This window comes from Platichthys flesus, chromosome 8 (genome assembly GCF_949316205.1).
Source record: "Platichthys flesus chromosome 8, fPlaFle2.1, whole genome shotgun sequence".
Taxonomy (NCBI): domain Eukaryota; kingdom Metazoa; phylum Chordata; class Actinopteri; order Pleuronectiformes; family Pleuronectidae; genus Platichthys; species Platichthys flesus.
In genome coordinates, this window is record NC_084952.1 from 20,673,137 (window position 1) to 20,687,491 (window position 14,355).

General features: G+C 41.5%; 1 protein-coding gene across 1 annotated transcript in view; it reads right to left on the minus strand.

Annotated features, from left to right (window-relative positions):
- il1rapl2 (interleukin 1 receptor accessory protein-like 2) overlaps positions 1–1,959 on the minus strand; it is a 305,540-nt gene extending 303,581 nt beyond the window's left edge. Inside the window, exon 1 of the mRNA XM_062394184.1 lies at positions 1,866–1,959. Within this exon, the coding sequence (XP_062250168.1) occupies positions 1,866–1,950 (85 nt within the window). The 5' untranslated portion in view covers positions 1,951–1,959. The remainder of the gene's footprint in view (positions 1–1,865) is intronic.
- Between the last annotated feature and the right edge of the window lie 12,396 nt (positions 1,960–14,355).

Here is a 14,355-nt window from a genome sequence, read left to right on the forward strand (position 1 = left end):
GCGGGGCTACGGTGCGCTATCTGGAATCACACACACACACACAGACACACACACAATGAACCGCTCCTTGTACTTCATGACGGCCTGATACGATGATGTTTTAAAAAATTATTGTGACTTAGTCAACCACCAACATGCAAAAGCGTGTGTCACACAGCGAAAACGTGAGAATTGGCAGCTCTGCGTTAATCTTGCGATAAAAAAATTGACGGCGTTAAAATGGGTTTGCGTTAACGCCATTAATAACGCGTTACACTGACAGCACTAATATTGTTCTTAAAAATACAGCAAAGTTTCACCAAGAAGGGGAATAACCGTATTTCCCGTATTTCTGAAATATGTATTTTCCGTTTTTCCCATTTAGTGTCATTGTGATCGTTACTAAATTCTAATTAGTGGATATCTGCATGTGATCACCTTTTTGTTCCCGAGCCCAGCCAATATTAACCCTAGGACACTAACGTAAAATTAGTTACACCATCACTCCCTGCATCATTTACAACTTACATCATATATAAAAAAAAAATTACCCTCTAACATTAACGTCAGGTTGAAAATTACCCGAACACGTTACTATTGAAAAAAACAGGGATGGGAGCAGGGAAACTACCCGACCTTCTATGACATCAGTGAGCAGCATGAAGCTACCCAAGGACCCACGCCACTCAGACAGCAGCAACACAATGAAAATCCCATGACTACACTCGCTCGGGTAAAAATCACCCTTACGTTAGTGTTCTAGGGTTAAGCAAGGGAGAAAAACATTAACAGAAATATATAATGTGAAAATACTATAATTCAACTGAGAAAAGCAGTTTAATGCCTTTACAAGTCTTGCAGTAGTTTAGCAAAGCCCAGTAATGTAATTCTTTGATGCTGTGTGTGTTTGTGTAATTACAGAGGATCTCTAAAGGATTGTTATGGTTGCCACAAATTCCCCTGATTAAACTGCCAGGGCCTCCACTCTCTCTTACAAGCAAGCAAAATTGTGAGACAGGATTACATTACAGGGGAATCAATTCTAACTGGATTGTTATAATTAGATGACCTGAGTTTGCTAAAAATCTGTGAGTAATTTTCTATGTTTTATCACTTTCAGGACTTGCTAGCACGACAATAAAATGGCAAATACTGCTGGTAATATTTATAACTTAAGAATTTCTATTTGTCAGATCATTTGGGAAACAGGAAGAACATTATTCAAACACAAAGACAGCAACGCGGCTGAACAGGGAGTGTGGCTCACCTCGATGTCACTGATACTTAACCATACAGTATCATGCAAAGCATTATTGAGACAGCATGACATAACATTGATGGACTAATCAAACTCTCTGAGTGCTGTTGACCAGCGAGACACAACAAATCGATCGGGAATGAGAGACCATCAGCAGATCTGTCACCGGCTGGCTGCTGATACACAAATGAGCACAACGGCAGCGACAATGACAGCAGCAGTCAGACAGGCCGATCATTACGCAGCCTCAGCAGAAAAGAAAGAGAGACAAGAAAACACACACAAACACACACACACACATCTATCGAAGCTCGAAGATGGAGTTTGGAGAGGCATTTTGTCTGAGAAGAAGCAAGAAAACGTACGCATCCATTGCATCGAGAGACATTAATACATCATCAAAGGCAAGAGTGGAGAGGACTGTTGGGGGAGAAGAGAGGGATCAAGAGCGAGGAGTTGAATGAGAAAAGACACGAGGTGGCATTATCTAGAGTGTTTACGTAGAAAGAGACAAAAACTTCAAAACAAAAACAACAAAACCAGGGAACTTTCAACAAGAGAAGCTCATTTCCAGCAAATGGGCATGGTTGCAAGTGGAGACAAGGAATACCAAGTCCGCTCATCCTACCTGAGTTCCTCTTGGAGATGTACTTGACGTCATCACAGGCTCCCGAGGCGAGGAGGAGGAGGAAGAGGAGGAATATGATCTTCATCTCTGTATTCCTCGCAGGCACCTTAGAAGAACAGGAGAATAGGGTTAATACTTATCTAGAGAAGGCAAAGTTTCATTCTTAGTCTAATTTGTATACAGTTATACAAAAAAGTGTCTTCCACGACACCAAACAATATAGTGTGTTTAATTATACTTTATGCCACAGAATTATTTAGCTAGAGAGCTATGTGCCAACATGTTGCTTCTGTGTCCTCATGTCTAAATAAATTAAAATAATAAAAACAGCTTAGCAGAGTGCTACAAAAGCAATTAGTGTGAGTGTTTCCTAATCTGCAACTTTGATAGTTATGGTTCAGATCATCCATCCATTATCTATAACGCTTATCCAATCCCAGCTGACTGCGTGAGAGGACAGGTTGACATACAGATACCAACAATCATTCACAGCTATGGTCACTTTCTGGTCTATTTAGAGTTCTCCATTAACCTAAGTGCAGGACAACCTTCTGTGAGGTGACCATATATAATAGGAACAGAACACATAAAAGACAAATCACTTATCTGTAAACTAGTTCACAAATTTGGATTTTGATAATTCTAAAAAAACCATAGCAGTCTGCATCACTTCATGAACTACATTTGTGTGACCGAAGTAAGAGCACAAACATTGTTAAGGCCACTGCAATCACTCTCATTCATTCTGTCCTTTCAACCAAACACACAAGTTCTAAAAAGAGATTTGTTTTTTAATGCCAGGAGAAGTTTCCCTTTTGGCATCAGAACATCCACGACTAATACTGAGTACCCCCACCTATGTTACAACATTGTGCATCGGGCCCGTTAGACCAGTTCCAGTTTCAAATACCTTTTTTGATTTGCTTCGGCTGTTACCAGAAACACACTTTTCCAATGGGTTTTGTATGACTTTTTGAATGTTGTGTTGGTCTCCAAAAGTTATGACTCTGTACTTTGCCTTTCATACAAAGCAGCAATTACATTTTTCAGGGGAATTCAGTCTATTCTGTGAGGCACCACAATGTGCAAAATAAGATGTTCTGCAATGTAATGGGAATTACGAAAACCAAGTAATGTGCAAACCAAAAATGACCTTTTCCCCCAACAGGATATTGTTCTATTCTATTTGTTAATGCATGTTAGGATGCATTTGCATGACTGTCACTTTCAAAAGTGGTCAAATAGTTGGATATTTGGAGAGGAAAAATATAGGGGAAAAAAAACGTTTTGCCCATTGACAAAATATTGAGATCAATGTGTATAAAAGGTTATTTTTGTGATTTTAAGTTATTTCAAATGGGTGCAAACATTTCTGCTTCTTTCTCTCAAACTCTACTAGCTACAGATACAAAAATACAGTTGGGTAACCTCAAATGTCGTTGCATGTGGGCCAAAATGACATAAAAAGTGAAAAACAAAATGCTTTATTTGAACTACAGGAAAAGAATCACATAAAAAAAACATTAATATTGATCTAAAACATCTGAAAAACAGAAGACTGTTTCTCATTTTTTTTTTTTTACAAATGGTTTGAATCAAACTCCTAAAACAAAATTAGATTTGATCATAAATCATGAATACAAAGGCTGCAGAAGCTTCAGGGACACACTCACAGTGTTTGAGCCAGCCATGTGAAATCACATTGATAGAACAGAATCAGATTTTGTCATGCTCTCTGTGTACCAACTATATGGGCACTGACACACACACACACACACACACACACACACACACACACACACACACACATGGAGAGATCGCAGATGAAGATTAGCCATGCCAGGAGTCATTTCATCGTATTTTCCATACACATGACAATAAAAACTCCAGCTGCTGATTGAAATCACATTTCATTCACACAAGCAGTGGGATGGCTTATGATAGAGCCCGGGATGGGGGTGATAAGTGAGACACAGTCATTTGCCTTTGAAGATTGGCAATGATGGGATGGCAGATAAAAGTGGTCCAAATCAATGTGGATGACAAAACCAAAAGAACAAAGACGAGATGAGGAATGCTACGTGATGTCTCCGACACCAGTTGGAAATCTCCACTGGATTTTTGTAGTTTTTGTCAAAATTTCAAGACTTGATTAAAGATTCAAAGGGGAACATGTAGTGCTCATGATTTTGATAGTGCTTTGTCTTTTACAAAGAAGCCTAAAATATCAATAATTTAAAAGAATAAAGTACATTGTCTCATCACCACCATAATCACATCCCAAAACTGACTTTGCTGGAGTTTGTTTGTTTATTTGTTTCAATTCCTCAACCACTATCCTGAGTTCAGTTTTTGTCTAAGCCACACATAACCCAGACACACCTGTGCACCATGTTGTAGAGAACATCATGCACCTTGAGTGTTGCCACTCTACTTTGAAGGCTATTGTTACTTGTGGTTATGGGTTGCATCTGCGTATGATTAGTACGAATGTCTTCTTTGATAAACTTCTATTGGCCATATTTGCTCAAGTTTGTTTGTTTATTTGTTTGTGTTTACCTGGCACAGCACACAGCATATACCTGAGCAACACGTCACATGGATATTGATATCTTTACATTGGTCAACCTCTGTCTGTGCAGATGGAAAACTTGTTTCCACATGACGTGGCCTCACTCCAGAGCACATTAGCATAAAGCAGTAATGTCAGCACTCTGTTACAGGCAGATAACAGCCTGCTAACATTACTCACAGCAAGAGCCACACGCTTTTAACAACAGCCCACATTAGCTCTGCAGCTCCGCTCTCCTCTTATCTAACAAGCACCAACACGAGTCCTCTTCTACTACTCGGCTTGTTGAAGGAGCAACGGAACAGTCACCAGAGAAAAGGGCACAGCCTGACATCATTTCTGCAGGTTGGACAGCTAATTAGCTAGTGAGCTTCATTTAGCAGCAGGTACACAAACCTGCTAAAGTTCCCGTGGCTGGTAAGATACTGCTGTGGTCCCTATCCCTAAAAAAAATAAGACTACTTTCTTTACTTTCTTCTCCTTCCCAGGCTGAACTTAAAGGGGACATATTATGCCCATTTTACCACAGTTGATATGGTTCCTTGGGGTCTTAATGAAATGTCTGTAACATTTTTGGTCAAAAAACCACAAGGATCATTTAAAACGGCACCCTTTTAAATGAAACAGCCCTCCTCAGATTGACCTGTTTTGAGGGCCCCGCCCCCCTAAGCCCCGGTGAGCCTGGCTGCGAGAGCCCCAGCTCCCCAGCGCAGCCCTGCAGTGGGAGCAGTGGGAGCAGTGGGAGCAGTGGGAGCTTGCATCCTTCCACACTTTTGAGTCAACGTTTAGATGTGATCCGGGGGTCCCTTGTTTATGCGGCCACTTAAATGTCTGACGGGTAGCTCGCGAGCTAACGCTAGCCGACTCTCCTGGCCCGGTTAGCTCGCTCGTCCAAGGCTATGTAGCGAGACTCCCTACATTGGCATGTTGTGACTATGGCGTTTATTTCGGTCGTAATCCAATTCAACGCACTCTAGCGTATCATTTCTGATATAGAGGAACCACAACAAATCGCAGGGGTTGTTTTTTTCCACAGTTTTTGGGACGGTAGACATTCCAGACACCCAAATGAACGTGTAGAAGCACTACCAAAGTGGAATTTTCATAATTTGTCCCCTATAAGTTGCTGTCAACCCACCTGGATGTGGACACGCCCCTCCAGCAATTAGACCAAAACATGGTCTAAATGATGCAACTATGAGAATCTCAAACCAATTTCATTGTTTCACGAGGAACTACAGATGTAATCCCCAATAACCTCAAAGTCAACCACTACCAAACACTTCCTCTTCCACTAAAGAGGCAACTTCCTCCAAGTCTGTGATTCCTTTTTACGAATAGACAGTTCTTGCTCAATCTTTTCAAAGTCAAGATACTTGATGAGCAAAAAGATGAAATATTTCATTATTTTTGAAACCTATGCTAAATTTTAACTTGACAAGATGAACCATAGTCCTCATTTTAACACAGACAACAGGCTGATCTTGTGTAAAATTAAATTTACAGTATTTCTAAAAGAACACATTCACAACAACAAGAGATGGACGGACGGACCAGAGTCCAAGGTGAAGTTTTCAGTTTTCTAACTTGAAGCAAAACAATGTTTTGCATAAAGGGTTCTCACACAATATTTATTTTTTTGGCTATACAAAAGAGTGTTGTGTGTTTCTATTGGAACAATCATTTGACCAATTAGTGAGTTATTGGAGTTTTGATTGTTGAAGAGGGCATGGTTTCCGCACTGAAGTGAAACTCATCAAGTACAGAACTTCTTACAACCACCACAGTGTCATAAAGGAAGTATTAGGAGATTACATGTCTCAAACTTTTGCTATTAAAAGAGAAAATAATTCCAGTCAAGAGAGGCACAAAGGACAAACCGTTAAGCAGAACTTGGAGATACAAGGCTGTCCTTGTTTTGATTTTGCCTCTTCCTGGCCTCACAGGCTGCAGTCCGTCTCCAGTCCTCAGAGGAGAACAGGTTTTGTCAGGTTGTTATATTGTAGTGAAAAGGCGGAATTGAGTTGTTGTCTCGAGGTGAGAACAGTGAAGCAGTATCTCTCAGACAAGCAACAGCAACGAGAAAAATCAAGGTGTGAGTCAGTCATATGTGGGAAGTGTTTACCTGGGTTATTTGGCCTAGTAAAATATATGTGGACAGAAAACAGCTCATGGTGTTAAGCACCAAGACCTTGCATTTCTTTCAGACACAAACTAACGGGAAGAGTGATTAGATGATTAATCAAACATGGAAAAGAATGTATATTTATATATACATATATATTTCCTCCGGGAGGTACGGCTCAGATGGAGCTGGGAGAGAGCGGTTTCTTTGGCAGAAAGGAAACTCAGACCAAACCAAGGCTGAAAACTCTTTACTCCACGTGTGTAACAATGTGATTCGGTTGTTAAGTGCCTGATGTAAAAAAATTGAGTGTCTGCTCTAATACAAATGTTAGCATACCTCGCTAGTTTTACTAGCTACTCCCACCTGCAGCACTTGCAACCCGTGCTGAATAAAAGCTCCCGCTACTAACAGATTTGTAGTCGGGATGAAAAATTTACTCATTATGTACTCACCACTTTGCCGAAGGAGGGGTGATTGAAGTGTTTGAGTCCACAAAACACTGTAGGAGTTTCAGGGGTAAACAGCATTGCAGCCATGACATTTAGACAAAAAGCACAGTGAAAATGAGGCCGTTTCGAGTCAAGTATTAATGACAGGGCTTACAGACACTTGTGTGTTTGAAAAATCGTTCCCTATTTATTTCAATTGTATCAGATTTGGCTGCAACGCTGTTTACCCCTGAAACTCCAACATGTGAGTAGATAATGAGTATATTTTTCATTTTTCGGTGAACTATCCCTTTAAGACTTAATGAATGTTACCAAGGCCCTTAAATGGCTGACTAGCTTCTCAGTAGACAGGGCCAATGACCTCCAGCTTAAGAGATGTTTGAAAGTGCTTTCCACTTGGAAAGGCTTCCCCACTTGGCCTACTGAGCCTGACGTTGTAGCTCAGAGTTCGAGCTTGAACTGTGCGACCCCTGGCAGCCCACCCAAAGTAATCCAGACACCTTTCCCTGCTGTGAGGGGAACATTACAGGGGATTAGATCTGCTGTCAAACTGTGTGTGTGTGTGTGTGTGTGTTTGTGTGTGTGTGTGTGTGTGTGTGTGTGTTTGTACGCAAGATAATGCAGGATAAAAAAACCCGATTGACTCCCCACTAGTGCTAGTGTGTGGGTGAAAGGCCGAAGCAGGGAGGTATTGTAAAGATGTACGCCCCTACAGCAACACATCTAGAACTTTAAGGCAAAATGGGTTGGATAACTAGCAGCACCTTAGTTATGTACACAGGTCTAGACTGTCTATAAAGATGAACGACATGAATGCTGCCTAAAATTGAAGCCAAAATGTCATGATTGCCCCTGGTGGCTGGCAGCAGTATAGGTCATAAACCCTGCCTCCTTCATGTTAGATTGGACACAAACCGAGTAATTTTTCTAGTGTCTTACTGTCATACCTATAGCTTCCTTAGACAGGTGACATGCAGACTAATTGTATATTAATGTAATAAAAGTAGGGTATAGTTTTTGTACTTATATGTGAAACTGTTAGTGTGCCACTGCAAAAGATCATAAAAAACTCAGTAGAATGAAATATGAATTTGAAAGGAAGCACTTCAGAGTAGCTGATGTGCTGCAACAGAGACGATAGCATATCTATACTGAACAAAGCGCTGTGCTTTATGGACTGTGAAACCAGCAGGAGCTCTCTCCTGAACCCCAGACTCCTACATGGACTAATGGTGAAATAAAGGAGGTGGGAAGATAAATGCAGATGTCAAGTTGAACATGAACTTCACACAAAAAAGTTTATAATTATGTATTTATGTGAGTGGTTTATTGTTGTATTAAACCTTCCAAAAAGTGTCGAAACTTTTCAAGGCAGTTGGAAAAAAGAATGGGGGAAAAAATAGCAGGATTATCCTCAAGGCCGGAAAAAAAAGGATCTCTTATTGAGGCCACTTCAGAATTGAGCCATTTGATGTATTCTGACATGGTTCAGTCCTCATGGCACTAGTTAAACAGCCCACTGGTGTCTGCTGCTTCCAGTCACAGATTTGTAAATGTGGGGGATGGTACCACCACTACTGATGGGGTCTTTATGAGTGAATCCTCCTCCTCATGGCCTCCATTGGCCTGCAACAAATGTTGTGAGGCTGATGCATTTGACCTTCAGGTTCTTTAAAGCAACTTCAGCCTAATCCACAACCATAGAGTTGAGCCGCAACCGAAACCAACCAATAACAACTAATGTTTTATGCAAGATAAGTAACTTTTAATGTTTAAACTTCCACGTGAAAATTGACATTTTAAATTGAGACTGGAAAAATGAAACTTTCCTTGTATGCAAGTGTATTTTCTTTTTAAATTAAATGTATTTGTTCTGTGCTTTGTGTTATGTTAAAATATAAAAATTGTAAATGCTGTGTTGATTATTTTCAAGGCCTTAATCTGTGGCATTGATTTACAGAGTTGTGTAATATTTTGCTGGCGTTCCGGCTGTTGTATTCATCCCTTGTGGCTTACGATGCCTGATGCTTCATAGATATGATGTGCGGTTATTACATGTGTCAAATGAGTCTAACAAGTGTCATGGAACTACTTGGAATTGGGCTCTAACCTGTTATTTTCTGTAATGTGATGCAGGCGATCAAACCAGATCCACCATGGAATCTATGTGCAGTGAGCAGAAGCCAAGATACCTCTGAGGTAGTACTTCCAGAATAGAAAGTTTTACATAAAATATACTACTGAAATATACAGTAATATATATACGCATTAGCTTTGAGGAATTAACATTGTCATCCACTTACTCAGAGTCTTCGTAGTTTGCTGGTTGAAATACCGATGGCAATCAACAAAATGATCCGGTCAATTTATTTTCTCCATTTAAACTGAAAGACTGCTTGTTTTCTACGCACTGCTACTAAGTTAGCTGATAGAATAGCTGAGCTATGAATAGCATTCACTGTGACGACAGTGAACCTGTAACAGGAAGTAAGTATGCTGTACAAAAGTCTTCCTAAATTACAATGTGAATCCAAACTAACCGGTTCAAATATAAACAACCGAACACGACATGAACCTTGATCGGCCCTTACAATGCTAAAACAACAAATTGGTTGCTGCGGGTGTTTATGCTTTCAAATGATGGTTTCACATTTCCTATGGGAAGCTATGAGCTTGGGACTACATTCTCTCTTCAGCATTGCACATTGTGAGTTGAATCCCCTCTAGACCAGATATTAACTTGTAACCCAGATCCATTGTTTAGTGGATTTAACCCATGGGGCGGATATAGACTCAGAGCATTGAGGATATTATCATGCATACTTTCAGAACTCACTTCAGCTTGAGTATAACACAAGTTATTTTACTGCTCTCACGTGACTTTATTTTCTTTCTTCAGTTACACACTCCCAAACACTCACACACGCACATTAAGCTGTCCTTCCCTCACACAGGCTCTCTCATAGTGGCTGTGGTCTTCCTCTTACGGTCGCAAATAGGCCCCCTCATCACCAAACACTGAGCTCTCTTTATCTTGCCCTCTCTGTCGCCCCCTCTGCACTGCCTTACATCCATCCCTTGCATGCTTACACACACTTTCTCACACACACACACATCCACACAGACACACACACCAAGGTCAATCTCCCTCTCCTTGTTTCCACACATGAACACTGTCATGCTTGCTAAGGCAGCAGCAGCAGCTTGTTTGATGTTTGATCCACCATGAACGTGAGCGTGGAAATGGAAGCTGCTGCCATGTACTGCATATGTGCTCTGGGTGGAGATGGATGAGGGGGATGGAGGGATTTATACAAAACACCTAATGATACAGAATAATTCTACCGTACAGAGACAGAATACGAAATGAGAAGAAAAGAAAAGAAGAAAGCCAACATCAGATATCTGAGTTTTAACGCCAACTCACAAAAAGCTTGTGGCCGAATGTGTGTGTGTGAGAGAGAGAGATAGTTGCAGGACAGAACAAACCCTATTAGAGCATCATACCACCACCTGTCTTTCATCCTCTCTGTTGCTTTGCTGTGTCTGTGTGTCTGTCTGTCTCTGATATGATATCCCATTGAAGAGCACAGGGAAATCCAAGCAGGGTCAAAGCGTAGATAATGCAAAGTGTCACACATTATATGCACTCAGAAAGGTTGGACTATAGAGAAGAATATACTTTTATATGGGCATGTGTGTGTCTGTGTGTCTGTGTATGTGTGTGTGTACGTGTGCATGCATGCGCTTGGGAGTCTTGAGTCAATCAAACAAGCCCATTTTGAGTTCCCAAGGACACACACACAGAGCACAGCAGGGTCAACTGGGTGCCTGTGTTCTGTGTCTGTTTGAGTGTCTGGGATGTGAATATCGTGTGTCCGGAGGGAAGTCGAGGCAGAATCATGAAAGTCACCATCTTACTCTCCTGATTACATTTCTGTTGTGACGTCAAAGCCTGGTGGTGTTTCCTTGTGATATTCCAGGAAAAAAAAAATGTAATCAAACTGTTAATCCTACAAATTCAGTCTTATTTGGTTGAAGGGTTAAAAGTTCAAATGATGATTATAAACAAGATGAATATTTTAATAACTTGTTTAATTCTGACTTTTGGGCAAACATACAAACACACACACATACACACACTCACACGCAGACACACAACAAACCACATACACACACTCTGTCAGAGAGAGAGAGAGAGAGATAGCATGCTATTCTTGTCCCAAACAGACCAGTGCTAAGCCATTAGGCCGCTTTAGCCACACATCCAATATTAAAGACAGCCTGCAGGCCTATTCTGTCACACTATCTGTCTCTCCCAAACCAAGTGAGTCATGCTGTTTTGGTTACTGAGGCAGTCTGTGTTTTACATGGAAACATAAGCCGCCTCGTCATCATTATGAAAGATCTGTCTGGCCGCGCTCGTCTTTTTAATATCTGCAGGAGAAGGTGTAATTGGTTTCCGCCTGGTGACACACACTCTTGTTGTCGACCTTAAATGAATGTATACAAGCAGGGTTTAGCACAGAGTGAGCATTTCCACATACTCTAGACCAGAATAAATAATCCTGAAGATATCTCTTTATAGCTGTGGATCTACTGGTTAAACTGGGAATAAACTGTGGGAATTTATAAATGTTGTTACTGAATTCCACCACTGCTCAGTCCCACTTTCATCTCGGGCAGATGTTGTGATCAGAGTTTCTCCCTTGTCTTTATCGTGCATATCTTGGCTTTCTTCAGTAGATGTACGAGTGACTCCTCTGAGATGTGAAGCCAAAGCTCACTGTGCATGTGCTCACGCTGTGCTTTTCGATGATTTGGTTATATCATCCCAACCAGTGGAGACAAAAACTTTCTCAAGCCTAAAACCTGAAAACATCGCGGAAACAAGTTGTCAATCCAACACATGAACTTGTTAACAGTTAAAGCCATAGCATCACTCATTCTCTCTAAGCTTTGTGTCTTGGTCTCTGGCTGCTCCTCGGGGATATGTGTGTCTCTCTAGCTGCTGAACACCTCACTGTGTCTGCAGGTTGGTGCTGGTATTCAGCGGTTTGGAGGAAAGCTGCTGCCTGCTGTGAATGATGCTGTGATAGTGGTGAGACCTAACCAAAACTAGGGCTGGGCAACAACCAATATCAACAATTATCACAGTATAATTTTCAACAGCAAATGTCCAATATATTGATGTAATGCTTATGCATAAAACCACAACATTCGCTCAGGAGTAAAAACCAACATGTTTACTCCATACGCCATATTGCCCAGCCCTATGCAAACTCATGTTAAATAGATTTTTATTATGAATATTACTACATATTATTGTGTCAGCTTTAACGCTGCTCTACTGACTAGAGACATCATTAAGCTAGATAGATTTTGGCCCTGGACTTAGGTAATGCAACAACAAAAGAACAGCAGACCCCATGAGGACATACTCTGAACATGTTAATGTTATGAAGGAGGCGTGAAAGGTATGACCGTTCCATATGCAACTCCCCTAACTGGTGAGATGTGGCGCGGACTCATCAGGCCCCTGTGCAATTACGCACGCCTCCTCTTATATGAGTGCCTTGATTAAATCTTGCACAAGCAGCACCAGGCTTGTGCAAGGTTACTACAGCAGCATCTGTGGCCCGTGTGCACAATGGCCCGGCTTGTTAGAACGCAGCAGGCGTTCACTAACTCCGAGCTTTGAGTTGATTTGTAACGGTGTGATCATACTGTGGGGAAGATAGAACTCCGCTGTTTGAATAAAGAACTCCATGTAAACTGTGATTATTTTAAACACAAACAGACTCAGATGTTAAAGAAATAGGTTTCTCCTGATCGATCAAGTCTCACCCACCTCTCTTCTCTCCTCCATTTTCCTCCCATCACCCGAAACCAGTCGAGGCAGATGGTCGCCCACACTGAGTCGGGCTCTGTTGGAGGTTTCCTCCTGTTAAAAGTGAGTTTTTTTTCTTCTCTCTACTGTCATCAAGTGTTGTGGGAACTGTTTGGATTTTCTATAATTGTGGAAGTTAATTTCATAAGTTACTTAGTAAAGTGCCTTGAGATACAGTGTGTTGTATCATTATACCAATTGAATTGAATTGAACTGTGGGCCATGAAGGTGGCACGGTGGTGCAGTTACAGTAGGTAGCACTCTTAGCTCACAGCAAGAATCTGTTTGAATCAGTTTGGCTCTGGATTCTCTGAGTGATTTCTTTAAAAAACTCTCTGTCAGCTCATCTTTTCTGCTTCACACTTAGATGGGCTGGTGCCATTTGGACGTGTTATGCTTTCAATATTCATACACTTTGAACACACAGGCGACGGTGGCTGTGAATCATCAGCTTCAGTGACCTTGTTGATCTGCATGGTGCGTTCACACCAAAGGCAACAACAACCGATTCTCCAGGTCAGGGTTCTGCGTTGTGAGTCGAGCTTCACTGAACTTTGAATGATCAGGTGAACAGTTCTTTGTGCAGAGGTGCTGCCGCAGCTCCCAGGTTCTGTGGACTAAGTCAAGCAGCAGGTCTTTACTTGCCACGGCTCAATTACTGCAGATAATTTATACAGTGTCAGAAAGAATACTGCAACCAGCATTACCACAGGCTAAGCACACTGCCAATTCCAAACAGGCACGTTTATATTAGGCAATGCACTATAAGTATGAATGAGAGAGTCAATGTTTTTGTGAATGGATATGCGGGCAGCATTTGCCCATTGCCAGCTGGGATTGGCTCCCGCCTCCATGCAACCCATAAAGCATAAGCGTTATAGATAATCAATGGATGGATGTCTATTACGGGGACGGCCTCACACTGCATGTATGCTGGTTTATTTGTGCCTGTGGGTACTTTTAAAATCCAAACAAAATTTGATACCCGCTTAACAGCTCCACAGTGTCAGCTGTGGTCAGAATTACAACAGGGTATCTTCACTATCATCATATGAACTTCAGCCCCATTCAAAAATCTAATCAGTGATAAATGTTTATAAGGAAACTGTGGTCAGTCATAACATTTGAGGTCTTCCGGAGTACACAGTGAAACACAACTGGGAGTGATAATTGGGTTTTAATGTGAACCAAGATAATATTCCCACACCCTCGCCCCACCAGCAGCCTGGACTTTACACAGCAGGAAGAAGGGAAGCTTTGAGGCACGTGGCTGCAGAAGGGCCGGGCAGCGTCTCTGCAGTCCGCCGTCCACTACTGAGGATCATGTGCTCAGTTTCATTGTGTTCTTAGGAGCTGACAGGGCCGCAGGCTGGTGTGGTCCTCTGCTGCGGGAGCCCATTCACTCCGAGGTCTGACAACTGTATTTTCATCTGCCCCTTTTGCATGTAACT